The following is a 17,052-nucleotide window of genomic DNA, read 5'->3' on the forward strand; positions in this document are numbered from 1 at the left end:
TCGTTGAATGTGAAACACACTTATTTGAAATAAGAATGAAGATACAAAGGGAGTGAATAGGCACACATATAATAAAATAAAGACACGTTTGCAGTCTGAAGAAATGTGTTCTTGACTCAAGAGTATTTTACTAAACGTGAAGTTATTTTATTTTAGGTTTAGTCCAAGTTTCTCATACATTGTGTTTTATCAATAACGTTGAGCTGTGCGACTTTCTTCAGTATAAAAATTTGTTCCAGGAAAAAATATTCTACGTTGCATTTCTTAACGTTAGTTCGGATTTCACAACACTTTCGGTATTGTTTAATTTCACTGAGTGTTATGAAAATGATATAGCAAGTTCAGCAATCCATACGATCCGTTCAGCACCTGTGAAAAAACAATGTTAATGTACTGACTACTAATTACAGTTCAGTTACTTTTAAATAAATTATTACGTATCGTGTAGGATGATAAAGTTAGATTATCAATTCTTCTGCGACTCAAATGAAATTCTTGTTGAAATGGAGGAAATGTTGTAAAAGTCATGAGTCACAAGGAAAAACTGTGTATTTTGTAAGATTTACATTTCCTCCTAGAAGTACACAGTGCCATCCACAGGAAATCGTTAGTGGAAGACTATATATATTTATACTCTGTCTCACAAATGCAAATGCGCAAGAAGCTGGATGCTGTAACATGATCGCAAATTGCTGGTCGTAAACACTAGTGCGTTTCAACTGACAATCTGATCTTACATAAATACGTTGCATAAACTCCTCAAGATAACCTTTAATTAGTGCGATGTAGTATCAATTTCTCAACTAAACTGCGCATGACCTTCTGTGTCGAAATATTATTAGCTTAATACGTAAGGTTTTAAAGTGGCAGGCACAGTTATTTAGCGAGAATTCATTATTGTATAGTTCACTCAGTAAGAAAAATAATACTAGACTACTAATAGCTAAACAGAAACATAGAGCAAGAAGCTGAGATTCAATTCCCATCTTTTTTTATTCTGAAGTACCAAAGAAACTGCCCGCATCTCGTGGTCGTGCGGTAGCGTTCTCGCTTCCCACGCCCGGGTTCCCGGGTTCGATTCCCGGCGGGGTCAGGGATTTTCTCTGCCTCATGATGGCTGGGTGTTGTGTGCTGTCCTTAGGTTTGTTAGGTTTAAGTAGTTCTAAGTTCTAGGGGACTGATGACCATAGATGTTAAGTCCCATATTGCTCAGAGCCATTTGAACCATTTTTGAACCAAAGAAACTGGTGTAGGCATAGGGCAGAATACGGCGCTGCTGTCTGCAACGCCTCTATGAAACAACAAGTGTCTGTCACAGTTGTTAGATCCGCTACTGCTGCTACACAGCAAGGTTATCAAGATTTAAGCAAGTTTTAACGTGGCGTTACAGTCGGCGCACGAGCGATAGGACACAGCGTCTCCGAGGTAGCAATGAAGCGGGGATTTTCCATACGACCATTTCATAAGTGTACCGTGATATCAAGAATCCGGTAAAACATCAAATCTCCAACATCGCTGCGGCCGGAAAAAGATCATGCAAGAACGGGACCAACGATGCCTGAAGAGAATCGTTCAACTTGACAGACGTGCAACCCTTCCGCGATTGCTGCAGGGTTCAGTGCTGGGCCGTCAACAAATGTCAGCGTGTCAACCATTCAACGGAACATCAGCGATATGGGCTTTCGGAGCCGGAGGCCCACTCGTGTACCTTTGATGACTGCATGACACAAAGCTTTACGCCTCGTCTGGGCCAGTCAACACCGACAGTGAACTGTTGATGACCGGAAACACGTTCCCTGGTAGGACGAGTCTCGTTTAAAATTGTATCCAACGGATGGACGTGTACGGATATGGAGACAACCTCATGAATCCGTGGACCCTGCATGTCAGCAGGCGATTGTTCAAGCTGGTGGAGGCTCTGTAATGGTGTGGGGCATGTGCAGTTGGAGTGATATGGGACCCATGATACGGCTTGACACGACTCCGACAGGACGCACTTACGTAAACATTCTGACTGGTCACCTGGGTCCATTCATGTCCAATGTGCATTCCGAAGGACTGGGGCAATTCCAGCAGGACAATGCGACACCCCAAACGTCCAGAATTGCTGCAGAGTGGCTCCAGGAACATTCTTTTGAGTTTAAACACTTTCACTGCCCATCAAACTCGCCAGACATGAACATTATCGAGTATATCTGGGAGGCTTTGCAACGTGCTGATTAGGAGAGAGCTCCACCCCTCGTACTCTTACGGATTTATGGACAGCCCTGCAGGATTCATGGTGTCGATTCCCTCCAGTAGTACTTCAGACATTCGTCGAGTCCATGCCACGTCGTGTTGCCGAACTTCTGTGTGCTCTCGGGGGCCCTACACGATATTAGGCAAGTGTACTAGTTTATTTGGCTCTTCAGTAAAGTTGCCTCTCAATTGCAAGGTGTACCTGTTTCAGCATTTGAAGTTTGTTTTGAAGAATATGAAGATGAAATAATACACGTTCCGAAAACCGTAGATATGAAACGTGACTGGACCATTGACGTATGTAACAGATAAAGATTAAATGTCTGTTTACTATCTTTGCTATCGGTCGACAATCTGGAATGTTTGTTTGCTAGAAATAGATAAAATCACATTCACACAACTCAGTTCTAGCGCAATGCATGCTGTTTCAGCTGCCAAACGTCACTCCGCACCGCGTTATGTTGGTGTCTATATTATTTTCGCTAATTCTCTAATTCTCACGTATCGTTTTATCGCGATTTCTGCTGTGGTGGCAGGTGCTGGTGTAGTATCAATGGAGGCATTGCATGATAGTAACTCACTCTGTCACCTACCTTTCTGTTCATAAAGATGCTACCACCTCTTGCACCGTTCACTGATGCTGATCTTATTACCCTTAGGTTGTCCGATCAGAAATCTGTTCTAAACCCATTTCAATTCACTAACTCTTGCTAAGTCAAACTTTACAGTCTTCATTTCTCGTTTAGATTCTCGAGTTTCCCCACCAACGTACCATACGTAAATATTACACGCACCAGTTCTTAGGACGCTAGCACTTTCTGTACTGAGTATACAGTGAATAGGTCGATGGGGTACACAGATAGCAAAGCGTGAATCTTCAAAATTAACTGTGATGGAATTAAAAAAATATATGTAAGTGGGACTGGACGAAATTTGACACTAGATTTAAAAAGTGCTCTAGTTTGTTTGAGAGCAATAATTCCATGGTAGCAACAAAAGTATCCGGACACCGATTAGTGAACATTAAAATGGAATGTGTCCGCCCTTCGCCTTTATCACAGTTTTAGCTCTGCTGGGAACACTTTCAGTGAGGTGTCTGAGTGTCTGTCGGTGAACGGCAGCCCATAATTCCTCGATAGCCGAAACCAGAATAGGTAGTAATGTCGAATACTGGGGTTTGGAGTGAAGTGAACGTTCTAACTCATCCAAGAGGTGTTACATTGAATTCACCTCGGTACTCTGGGCCGGTTAATTCACTTCACAAACTATTTCCTTTATGACAGAGTCTGTCGTCGTGCTGGTCCAAAGTGCCATCGTCCCCGAGCTGTTCCTCTACTGTGCACCGTCCACAATGCTCCAAAATGCGTTTATATACTTCCGCATTTAACGTTTTTTAAGAGCTGTACCCCCATGAACCATGGACCTTGCCGCTGGTGGGGAGGCTTGCGTGCCTCGGCGATACAGATAGCGGTACCGTAGGTGCAACCACAACGGAGGGGTATCTGCTGAGAGGCCAGACAAACGTGTGGTTCCTGAAGAGGTGCAGTAGCCTTTTCAGTAGTTGCAGGGGCAACAGTCTGGATCATTGACTGACCTGGCCATGTAACACTAACCAAAACGGCCTTGATGTGCTGGTACTGCGAACGGCTGAAAGCAAGGGGAAACTACAGCTGTAATTTTTCCCGAGGGCATGTAGCTTTACTGTATGGTTAAATGATGATGGCGTCCTCTTGGGTAAAATATTCCGGAGGTAAAATAGTCCCCAATTCGGATCTCCGGGCGGGGACTACTCAGGAGGACGTTGCTATCAGGAGAAAGAAAACTGGCGTTCTACGGATCGGAGCGTGGAATGTCACATGCCTTAATCGGGCAAGTAGGTTAGAAAATTTTAAAAGGGAAATGGCTAGGTTAAAGTTAAATATAGTGGGAATTAGTGAAGGAACAAGGCTTCTGGTGAGGTGAGTACAGGGTTATAAATACAAAATCAAATAGGGGTAAGCAGGAGTAGGTTTAATCATGAATAGGAAAATAGGAATGCGGGTACGCTACTACAAACAGCATAGTGAACACAGTATTGTGGCCAAGATAGATACGAAGCTCACGCCTACCACAGTAATACAAGTTTATATGCCAATTAGCTCCGCAGATGACGAAGAGATTGATGAAATGTATGGTGAGATAAAAGAAATTATTCAGATAGGGAAGGGGGACGAAAATTTAATAGTCATAGCTGACTGGAACTCGATAGTGGGAAAAGAAAGAGAAGGAAACGTAGTAGGTGAATATGGAATGGGAGTAAGGAATGAAAGAGGAAGCCGCCTGGTAGAATTTTACACAGAGCGTAACTTAATCACAGCTAACACTTGGTTCAAGTATCATGAAAGAAGGCTGGAGATATTGAAAGGTTTCAGATAGATTATATAATAGTAAGACAGAGATCCAGGAAAAAGGTTTTAAAATGTAAGACCTTTTCAGGGGCAGATGTGGACTCTGACCTCATTCTATTGGTTATGAACTGCAAATTAAAACTGAAGAAACTGCAAAAGGGTGAGAATTTGAGAAGGTGGATAAACTGAAAGAACCAGAGGTAGCAGAGAGTTTCAGGGAGAGCATTAGGGAACGATTGACAAGAATGGGGGAAAGAAATACAGTAGAGGAATAGTGGGTAGCTTTGAGAGATGAAATAGTGAAGGTAGCAGAGGATCAAGTAGGTAAAAACACGAGGGCTAGTAGCAATCCTTTGGTAACAGAAGATATATTGAATCTAATTGATGAAAGGAGAAAATATAAAAATGCAGTAAATAAAGCAGGCAAAAAGGAATACAAACGGCTCAAAAATGAGATCGACAGGAAGTGCAAAATGGCTAAGCAGGGATGGCTAGAGGACAAATGTAAGGATGTAGAGGAGCATATCACTAGGGTTAAAATAGATACTGCCTACAGGAAAATGAAAGAGACCTTTGGAGAAAAGAGAACCACTTGCATGAATATCAAGAGCTCAGATGGAAACCCAGTTCTAAGCAAAGAAGGGAAAGCAGAAAGGTGGAAGGAGTATATAGAGGGTCTATACAAGGGCGATGTTCTTGAGGACAATATTATAGAAATGGAAGAGAATGTATATGAAGATGAAATAGGAGATATGATAGTGTGTGAAGAGTTTGAAAGAGCACTGAAAGACCTAATTCGAAATAAGGCCCCGGGAGTAGACAACATTCCATTAGAACTACTGATAGCCCTGGGAGAGCCAGCCCTGACAAAACTCTACCATCTGGTGAGCAAGATGTATGAGACAGGTGAAATCCCCTCAAACTTCACGAAGAATATGATAATTCCAATCCCGAAGAAAGCAGGTGTTGACAGATGTGAAAATTACCGAACTATCAGTTTAATAAGCCACGGATGCAAAATACTAACTCGAATTCCTTACAGACGAATGGAGAAACGGGTAGAAGCCGACCTCGGGGAAGATCAGTATGGATTACGTAGAAACGTTGGAATACGTGAGCGTGAGGCAATACTGTCCCCACAACTTTTCTTAGATAATAGATTAAGGAAAGGCAAACCTACGTTTCTAGCATTTGTAGACTTCGAGGCAGCTTTTGAGAATGTTGGCTTCAATACTCTCTTTCAAATTTTGTAGGTGGCTGGGGTAAAATTCAGGGAGCGAAAGGCTATTTACAATTTGTACAGAAACCAAATGGCAGTTATAAAAGTTGAGGGGGATGAAAGGGTAGCAGTGGTTGGGAAGGAAGTGAGGCAGGGTTGTAGCCTATCCCCGATGTTATTCAATCTGTATATTGATCAAGCAGTAAAGGAAACAACAGAAAAATTCGGAGTAGGAATTTAAATCTATGCAGAAGAAATAAAAACTTTGAGGTTCGCCGATGACATTGTAATTCTGTCAGAGACAGCAAAGGACTTGGAAGAGCAGTTGAATGGAATGGACAGTGTCTTGAAAGGAGGATTTGAGATGAACATCAACAAAAGCAAAACGAGGGTAATGGAATGTAGTCGAATTAAATCGGGTGATGCTGCGGGAATTAGATTAGGAAATGAGACGCTTAAAGTCTAAATGAATTTTGCTATTTGGGGAGCAAAATAACTGATGATGGTCGAAGTAGAGAGGATATAAAATGTATACTGGCAATGGCAAGGAAAGCGCTTCTGAAGAAGATAAAATTGTTAATTTCGAGTATAGACTTAAGTGTTCGGAAGTCGTTTCTGAAAGTATTTGTATGGAGTGTAGCCATGTATGGAAGTGAGTGAAACGTGGACGATAAATAGTTTAGACAAGAATAGAATAGAAGCTTTCGAAATGTGGTGCTATAGAAGAATGTTGAGGATTAGATGGGTAGATCACATAACTAATGAAGAGATATTGAATATAATTGGAGAGAAGAGAAATTTGTGGCACAAATTGACTAGAAAAGGATATCGGTTGGTAGGGCATATTCTGGGGCATCAAGGAATCACCAATTTAGTATTGGAGGGCAGCGTGGAGTGTAAAAATCGTAGAGGGAGACCAAGAGATGAATACACTAAACAGATCCAGAAGGATGTAGGTTGCAGTAGGTGCTGGGAGAGAAGAAGCTTGCACAGGATACAGTAGCATGGAGAGCTGCATCAAACCAGTCTCTGGACTGAAGACCACAACAACAACGAGAGCTATATGGTCGCCATACCCTAACCACGAAAATCATCCCCATATTGTAGCGCCACCTCCTCTGTGTTGTACACTTGGCAGTACACAGGTAACGTTTTCCGGGCTTCCGCCAAACCCAAAATCTTCCATCATATTGTCACAGGGTATAGTATGATTATTATTAATAATTATAATAATAATAATTATATAATATATATATATAAATAATAATAATAATAATAATAAAGGATAATTAAATATACTATAAGACAGAGATGCAGATTTTCTTACCTGTTAATCACGCTGTTCGTCTAAGAAACAATTAAGGAAATAAAAGATAGGTTCAGGAGGCGGATTAAAATTCAAGGAGTAGGGATGTCAGAGATGAGATTCGCCGACGACTTTTCTATCATTAGTGAATGCAAGGAATTCTATACTGAAATATGGCGATTCAGTCTTCGATCGCTATACTTTATTTTCAATTACCGGTTTCGGACTAGCTGCCCATCTTCAGATCATATATTGTAGTTACAGAGTAACATGTCCGTACAGATCACTCGGTTCGCTGTCGCTTATGACAGCGAACCGAGTGTTCTGTACGGACATGTTACTCTGTAACTACAATATATGATCTGAAGATGGGCAGCTAGCCCGAAACCGGTAATTGAAAATAAAGTATAGCGATCGAAGACTGAAACGCCATAATTTATTAATGAACGATCGCGGAATTCCCATTCAGACAATTATGTCTAGTTTTGATAAATTCTATACTGAATGGAATAAACAGTCATGTGGGCAAAAAATGTGAAATGAAAAGTAATCTGAAGAAATATAAAGCAATGATGAGTAGCTGTAACAAGATTACCGGACCACGAAGTAGACTAAATGAATGAATTCTGCTACGAAGTAGCACATGATGGACGAAGCAAAGGGTGTATAAACACCAGACTAATAAGGGAAAAGAGAGTATTCTTGCCCAAAAGACGTATACTAATGACAAACATAGGTCTTGGTTTGAGTAAGAAGTTTCTGAGAATGTACGTTTGAAACACAGGATTGTGTGAAAGTCAGTCATGGACTGTGAGAAAACCGGAAAATAAGAGAATTGAAGTCTTTGAGATGTAGCGCTACAGAAGTACGGACTAATAAGAGATGAGGAAGTTCTTCGTAGAACGGATGAGGAAAGAAATGTGTTGAAAGCACTGATGCGAAGGAGGAATATAATGGCGCGACATAAGCCAACACACTAGGGAGTGGTAAGCATTGTACTAGAGGGAGTTGGACAGGGTAAAAAAATAGAGGAAGAAAGAGACTGCAATAAATTCAACAAATAATGAAGGACGTTAGGTGCAATTGCTGCTCCTACATGAAGAGATTGGCACAGGTGAGGAGTTAGTGGTGGGCAGCTGCAAACCAGAGGGCTGATGACACAACATGAAGGGTAATTTCTTTTCAAATTGTCAGCGCTTGAGCACTGTACACATCAGCTTTAATTCTGTTTGCCTTGAAATGTGGACCCCTACTAACTGTTAGACGACGGGAGCTCCGTGAGGATGTATTTGATTCGATCTTGATTCCATACGGGGGAGAATAACTCACCATAGTGAGGCACTGGTCAGAAAGGATAGGAACTTCCTTCTTCGGTATTCGTAGCACACTTAACATTGTCATGCGATATGAAGGCATATGATGATGAGCTACAAGTGGGATGAGGATAAACCCGAAGGCCCCCTTTAGCTATTGGAGAGAGAGACCATGAATCGTGACGATGCTCTGAACACTGGTTTGGGACCTCCCGCTTTCTCTGTTTACGAGTGAGGTCGTCACGTATTCTGCAGGTTTAGATGGACAATTGTGCTCTGAATTGATCTCGTAAGTAGTACACAGCGATTTTGGTCGTATACGGACTTCTAGAGCGCTGATGAACATTTTTAGAATCTTTTTCACTGACCTGAACCAACGTCTCTTTGGACAGCTTGCTCCTCTTGCCCACAATGATTTCCAAAGGCCGCCCAGCCACCGTCAGGAAAACCAGGAGGCTCCTCTTGAAGCGGGTGTCGCAATTTGCCCAGCCACAGCTGACGGTCGAGTTGACTAGCTTTTCACTCTGAAACAAGCGTACGGGCCTACCTTAACGATCTTAAAAGAATACTGCATTGTCCATTCTGTGGAACAACATTAAAAGGCATTCTGAAATTAGGCACCTTACATATTATGATTTGACAAAAGCCAAGAGATAGCGATGTGCACACATAAAGCTGGCCGCAGTACCACGTACACAAGATATAAAAGGCAGTGCATTGGTGGAGCTGTCATTTGTTCTCAAGAGATTCATGTGGAAAGGTGTCTGAGGAGATTGTGGCCGCACGACGGGAACTAACAGACTCTGAACGGGGAATGGTAGTTGGGGCTAGACGCATGGGACATTCAGTTTCAGAAATGATCGCGATATTCAGTATTCCGAGATCCATAGTGTCAACAGTGAGTCGAGAAATCCATATTTCAGGCATTACCTCTCACAATCAACAGCGAGGTGGCCAACGGCCTTCATTTAACCACACGTAAGCAGCGAGGTTTCTGTAGGGCTGTCAGTGCTAACAGAAAAGCAACAGTGCGTGAAATAACCACAGAAATCGACAGGGAACTTCAGACGAACGTATTCGTTGGACAGTGCGGCGAAATATGGCGTCGAACGGCTACTGCAGCAGATGACTGACCCATATGTCTTTGCTAACAGGATGAGTTCGCCTGCAACGCCTCTCCTGCGCTCGTAACCATATCTGTTGGGCCGTAGACGATTGGAAAACCGTAGCATAGTCAGATAGTCTCCATTTCAGTTGGAAAGAGCTGGTGGTTAAGTTCGAGTGTGGTGCAGACCCCACGAAGCAATGGAGCCAAATTGTCAAACAAGGTACTGTGTAAGCTGGTAGTGGCTCCATGATTGTGTGGGCTGTGCTTACATGGAGTGGACTGGGTCCTCTAGTCCAGTAGAACCGATCATTGGCTTTAAATGTTTATGTTAGGCAACTTGGAGACCATTTTCACCATTGATGGACTTCATCTTCACAAACAAGGATGGGATTTTTATAGATGACAACGCGCCACGTCACTGAACCACCATTGTTCTTAGCTGGTTTGAAGAAAATTTCGGACAATTCGAGCGAATGATTTGGCCACCGAAATCACCCAACATGAAGCCCATTGAACATTTATGGGGCATGCTCGAGAGGTCAGTTCGTGCACTGCCCTGGCAACGCTTCCGCAGCTATGGACGGCTATAGAGGCAGCATGGCTCAGTATTTCTGCAGGGGACTACCAACGACTTGCTGAGTCCATGACACGTCGAGCTGCTGCACTACGCTTTACAAAAGGCAGTCCGACACGATATTAGGAGGTGTCCTACGACTTTTATCTCCTCAGTGTATAGAGGGTAGTCATAATTAATCTTTCGCTACTTGAGAGCCCCCATGAAAAACCACTGATCATAGAACTATGAAACTTTTTCAAACATTTTTAAGGACATATGGAAGAGAAATAACGAATAAACCGTCGCAAGAAAAACATTTTAATTTCTATTTGTGAAAGTAACCTTTGTTAATTGCGTACCATGTTTACTTTACGGACTACAAACGTTGCTCAGTGTGTCGACCAACCACATCCACGACAACCTTGAACCGCCATTGAGGCTGCTCTATTGCTGTCCGAAACATCTTACGTAGGATGTGGGTTACCACCCTCGCTATGCCCATTTCAGCTTACAGTCTGTGTTAGGTTAAAATCCGGTGAGCTTGGTAGCCACGCCGTTTTATGTTCTTCTACCCCGCTACTGAAAGAGAACCTCTTCGTCTTCTTTTAATGCATCGATACTAGTGGACAGCAGCAGAACTATTAATGTTGTTTTGGTAGAACAACTTCACGAGAAAAGTCCTGCTCACCTTGTTCAGAACGTCCAGAACCTTGTTGTCTGTCTGCTACTGTAATCCACACTCAAGCTTGTGTTTCATCCCTACCTCGGCTTAGCAGTAGCGGAGCCTAACGGCATGTCATGACATTCCTGTAAAGATGGGCACCCATACGATAAATAGTTTTCCGTCTACACTGGCCAAAGCAGTGAAAGTTTAATTATAACCGTCCTGTACACCTACATCTACTTTATGTGATCATCTACTGTGTGTAAGCGAAACTGTCCCTCTTGTTTACAATCACCTAACATCACAATAATTGATACATATTATGCAGCTATTTACCATTAAGTAACCTGAAGATACAAAGAGTTTGTTGGGCTAAGGCATATCAAAGACAACTCTTTCGGCAAGTCTGTACCACTGATGTTGACAGATAAATGATGCGAAGTGGTATAACACATGTATTCCATTTCAGTTTATTGTAGACAGTGGCTGCGTTATGAGCGTGAATATCAGGGTGTCCCAGGAGAGATGCTCAGTAATCGGCGATACGGCATGAACGATCATTTGAAGCAAAACAGTCTAGTAAACATGGGCTCTAAAATGCATAGACTAGGAACTATGAGTACTTCTTCATCTCCGATACTGTGAAATAAAGCGCTTCTGCTGGAAGCACTTTGTTTTCATATTTTTAGATGTGGTAGAATGGACCAAAACATGAAAAAATTCCAGCAAACAATGGCTCTTAAGTGCATACCTTAAGACCTATGACCACTTGTTCATATTCGCTATTGTGAAACTAGTTTCTTTAAACAAACGATGGTAGCTCTTAAGCTACCCATTTTAAAGCCCACATATACTGGACAATTTTTTTCTTTTTTGGTCCATACTACCTCTTCCCAAAATAATAAAAGCAAAGGGTTTGCAGTATAAGAGATTTGTTTCAAAGTATCTAAGATGAAGACGTGCTCATAGCTCTTAACGTCTGGCATGGATGTGTGTGATGCCCTTAGGTTAGTTAGGTTTAAGTAGTTCTAAGTTATAGGGGACTGATGACCACAGATTTTAAGTCCCATAGTGCTCAGAGCCATTTGAACCATTTCTTAACGTCTGGAGTAAATAGCAATTTTCTGCTCGAACAGTCCACGGGTGTCCTGCCCGTCCATAGTGTCCAACGGGCACAATATTTCGGTGATCAGACATGTCTCCATCGTCGGGCGTGCTGACGAACTGAGCTCCTGAGGGCGGCGGCCGTCTTAAATCCCCTCCCCTCGCGAGGCGTTCTCTCCGCCGGCGCGCCTTCTTCGGTAGACACTGGCGTCGGCGTCTGTGGTGGCGTCGGAGTAACTGCCTCGTCCACCCTAGTCACCCGTTCGTTTCCTTTGCTAAGCGTCTTTTTAATTAGACTCAATGCTGGTTCGCATACCCTGTTAAGATTGTAGCTGCAATCCTGGTTGATGAGTCCGTCCCTGGTACGAATTTCCATAGCCTCTCTAACGACGCTGTTCCGGTATTTAGATGTCTGTGCCATGACCCTGGTATGGTGGTAGTCCATTTTGTGATTTTCGGACGAACAGTGCTCTGCGACCGCCGACTTGTTGTGCCTCTGATGTTCTCGCAACAATCTTCGTTGGTGTGCACTGTCTGTCCAATATGTTTTCCCACATTGACACGGAATCTGGTATATGCTGGCCTTCCGCAAACCGAGATCGTGTTTGACACTTCCCAATAATGCTCGCGTTTTATTTCGTGGACAGTTCCTACTCGTTGTTTCCTCAATATTTGTCCTATTTTCCCCTATAGTGCCCCAGTATACGGTATATAGGCAGTGGCTATCTCTTTCTCCGTGACTTCTTCCGTCTCCACACGCTACACTGTAGAGGTGGGGCGGAGAGCGAGTCTGATCTGCCATTGCCGACCTGTGTGGCCGTGCGGTTCTAGGCGCTTGAGTCTGGAACCGCGTGACCGCTAGGGTCGCAGGTTCGAATCCTGCCTCGGGCATAGATGTGTATGATGTCCTTAGGTTAGTCAGGTTTAAGTAGTTCTAAGTTCTAGGGGACTGATGACCACAGATGTTAAGTCCCATAGTGCTCAGAACCATTTTTTTGATCTGCCATTCCGGGTACCCGTTTTTCCACAATACAGTTTTGAGGTGTTCCAGCTCTTGGGGCAGAGTCTCTGCGTCAGAGATGGTGCGCACCCTGTACACCAGTGTTTTTAGCAACCCAATCCTCTGCGCAGGGTGGTGGCAGTTATCCGCTTGTAAATACAGGTCGGTGTGCGTTTTCTTCCTTTATACCCCGTGGCCCAGGGTGCCATCCACTCTTCTTTTGACCATGACGTCCAGGAATGGTAATCTTCCTGCTGTTTCGGTCTCCATAGTGAATTTGATGTTCGGATGTATGGAGTTTAGATGTGCAGCGAAGTCTAGGAGCTTGTCCCTTCCATGGGGCCAGATGAAGAATCACAGCAATTTTCTAGTAAATATTGACTGTTGGGTCACACCAAACATTGCAGGGCACTGAAGTTCTGCGTACTGCTCTCATGACGTGACTTGCTATTGCCTGACAAACCACAAATTTATCTGTTAGTTCCCCCTGATGGTAGTCATAAAGGTTTCTCAGGCTCAGCACTCCGTTAGTCTAGTCTACTCTCGATCTATCTGGTAGCTGTAGTTTCAATCCATTGTTATGATTATTTGCAGAAAAAAATGGATGCCACCCACGCGCTAATCAAATCTTTAATACATTTCGTTGGTGTCGCTTTCCACTCTTCAGTTAATCTGCGAGGTGTGAAGAGATATCTAATCAACTTATCTTATGGACATACTACATGACGTCTTACGACCACTAACAGAATTTCTGTCAGTTACTACAGTTGTTTCTACTGCTGATGCATATACTACTGCTTCAGTTACTCCTATCATAATTTCCTTGAGTTTTCATACCTTCTCAGCTACGAAGGGCTCCACAGACGAAGGGCCAGGGGAAAGAAGCAGAAGCAGAAAAATCGATTTCAGTGGTAGAACTGTGCTTACATCAGTATATAAGCACATACAATATTTTTTATTTCACAAATTAAGTATACTAGGTGCGTCGAATGTGGAAATAGCGTTGTTGGCATCCGCTGTGCTTCCCGATGAAGTAGTTTCCCAAAATGCAGTCATGCGTCACTGTATAAGGGGAAAGAAATGTTAAACCAAGCAAAACAGGAGCAATAATTCCATTATAATTACGAGTATACGAATTTTTGATTGTGGTAGTACAGTGATATTACTCATACCGCGTATGTATGTGGGGCACGTAACTCCAGAACTTCGTAGTACCATGGCGGAAAAACTTAATTACGCTTTGTAAATCTTCATATTTCAACCCGAAACTGGAAGGAGAACGGAATTGTTTGAGTTAGATTACACTGTATAGAAGATAACTGCAGTGATACTGCGCACTAGACAAGTAATAAATTCCAAAGGTAGACAATTATAAGATATGGGCAGTTCAAACAAGCCATCCATTGGTTTACATTATCATTGTGTCCTTATGATGCCATTTTGGAATCCTCCCTGATAAGCCGTTTGATATTTCAGTAAATGGCAGTGGTTGGATTCAGATTATATTATCTGAATAAGCTGCGTTTTCAAAGGCTATTTTTCAGCGCACTTTGAATCAAACAGTATTTGAATCAAACAGTATTTTCCATTTCTTGATTAACTCTGAGTACAGTCAAAGGAGATGACTTACATTTGGATTTCCCTGAAATCTTGTTGTGTTTCCATGGCTACTCACAGGGAATGTAATTTTGATGTTCTTCCGGCCACTAATTTGATTGAGAGTTACGTAATGAATGAATTTTGATCACCAGCACAATCACAAAATATACAGGATGTCCTACGAGGAATGGTCAGTATTCAGGGGCATGACAGCAACCATCACTCGAAACCACAAGTCAAATAAAAACGGCCTCTAAAGTGCCTTTATTAAGAGCTATGAGCAATTGTTCATCTTTGCTTCTGTGACAAGAATGTCTTCTGCTGAACAAGTGATCATAGCTCTTAAGATATGCATTTTAGAGCCTGTGTTTACTAGGTTATTTTTTCTAGTTTTGGTCAATATTATTTAATCTTAAAATATAGAAAGCAAACGGCTTGCAGTATGAGAGATTTGTTTCACAGTCTCGAAGCTGAAGAAGTGCTCATAGCTCTTAAAGTATGCAATTTAGACTCCATGTTTCGTAGAGATTATTTGCTTCGAATGATGGTTCCTGTCATATCCCTGAATCTTGACCATTCCTCCTGTGACAGCCTGTATACGGCTCCTCAGTATCCTCATCCAAGGCTAAAGAGATGAAGTGGAAAAGGAATGACATAGCTTCATCTGCGCCCTTCTCAGCAATGCAGTCATTATAAACATAGAAAGGATTGTCCCGTTGCAAAAACATGGTCACGGAACGAATACATCGAAATTGCTCATTGATTGCAGTGTTTGATAGAGATACATTTTTTTACGAAGTCTATGCAGACAGCCACCTTCTTTTTATCTTTCCTTGCATCCAATCCACTGAGGGTTGGGGTGGGGGACAGGTTGCAGAAGAACTCTGCTGTACGCTCTTGTGGCCGAGTGAGTCAATACTGACTTGCCTCATTATTTCCCTGTACAGAAAACTTTGAGTGCTAATTTCTCTGAACTCGTGTGGTTTTTTTCCAGTTTTAACCATTCAGCAGATGCTTATGATCAGTCTGAATCCAAATGTAGCAATATCTCAGTTTCGATAAAAAGAGACTTATCTGTTAATTCCCCTGACCCTTCAAATGAGTGCTGTCTATAGCGAACTTGCCTTGTGCGTGAGATGTGAAGACTACATTCCATCTTTTGTTTCTCTTACCTGATCCGTTAAAATCTGCCCGAAGATGCAGTACAAGCCAGTTTCGTACAAGAGAGGTAGTATGCTTAACAGTGACTTCAACGCCTTTGCCAGACTCCCGTCTCTCTGCAACAGCTATCAGTTCACAGTATGAGATTCACTGACATATACTTTAAAATAATTACAATTAACAACAGTACTGAACGACCAGAATGATTTTATGGTCAGTTTGGAGCAACATAGAGCGCTGAGATATCTGAAATTATGTAACACTACAGTAATATTTTATAGTTTACACTACAGTAATGCTCTCCGAAAGTTCCGAAGCGAAGTGAGACTGGTCTTAACGTTTCACACTCGGAGAAGGGAAAAACCCAACGCATACCTGCTAATGGCGGAAAGCAGGTAACGCACTGGCGGCGAACTTGGGTAGGTACCAAGTGACTTACGGAATGAGTTATCCTCTACCAAGTGCCACGAGCCTTTAAAGACGGAAGAACGGGCAGAGGCACCGGGAACTCTGTTGTCACCGGGATGAGAAATAGTCCCTAAAGGGGGAAGAACCAATTAAGAATAACGCAATAGACCTCCTGTATTTGATTTCGCTGAAACTGTTAATCTCACAAACATACCATTTTTCAAATAGAAAGCATGATGGAAAATCAAATACGGAAAACTACTGCAGGTGTTATCCAGTTCACTGTTACCATGGACAGCACGAGCAAGTCATCGGATTCTGGAGAACCTGTACTAACATGATGGAAAAAATTGAAGTTCTTTGGAAACAGCCATAACAAAATCATGCAGCAACAGAATAATTTTTCTGTAACTGTTAACGTGAATTTACTTCTGAAAACGGGAAATTTAATAGAGGACAAATGCTCTTACTAAACGCAATATGCTCACTACAGGAGTATAAGGAACAAGATTTAAGGACGAGCAGGCCTTTGAATTAGACGGCTATACAATTTTCAAAGGAAAAGTAGGGTAAAGGGTTAAGAAAAATGTCCACATTTAGAAACAATCTTCGTTGTCAGCTGAAAATTTTTGTGTTCCACAATCGATTACCAGTCACCTAATGGGACACAGATCTACACAATGCACAATTAACTAAGCGAATTAAAACAAACAGAGAAGAAATATATTAATCTTGTGAAAAGCTTTAACATCTACATTTACATGATTACTATGCAATTCACAATTAATTGGCTGGCAGAGGGTTCATCGAACCACCTTCAAACTATTTCTCTAGCGTTCCAATCTCGAACGGCGCGCGGGAAAGGGGAAATTTGTAGCAAGATCCTATGGGACCAAACTGCTGAGGTCATCGGTCCCTAGGCTTACACACTACTTAATCTAACATAAACTACGTTATCCTAAGGACAACACACACACCCATGACCAAGG

At 42.3% G+C, this 17,052-nt stretch overlaps 1 protein-coding gene across 1 annotated transcript in view; it reads right to left on the reverse strand.

The window, feature by feature from the left end:
- Nucleotides 1–236: 236 nt before the first annotated feature.
- The window catches only part of LOC126237032 (odorant receptor 43a-like), a 34,080-nt gene continuing 17,264 nt past the window's right edge, over nucleotides 237–17,052 (reverse strand). Inside the window, exons 3-5 of the mRNA XM_049946795.1 lie at nucleotides 15,667–15,780; nucleotides 8,832–8,987; nucleotides 237–369 (exon numbers count right to left, since the gene is read on the reverse strand). Of these exons, the coding sequence (XP_049802752.1) occupies nucleotides 310–369; nucleotides 8,832–8,987; nucleotides 15,667–15,780 (330 nt within the window). The 3' untranslated portion in view covers nucleotides 237–309. The remainder of the gene's footprint in view (nucleotides 370–8,831; nucleotides 8,988–15,666; nucleotides 15,781–17,052) is intronic.

The sequence above is a fragment of the Schistocerca nitens genome, chromosome 1 (genome assembly GCF_023898315.1).
Source record: "Schistocerca nitens isolate TAMUIC-IGC-003100 chromosome 1, iqSchNite1.1, whole genome shotgun sequence".
Classification (NCBI taxonomy): Eukaryota; Metazoa; Arthropoda; class Insecta; order Orthoptera; family Acrididae; genus Schistocerca; species Schistocerca nitens.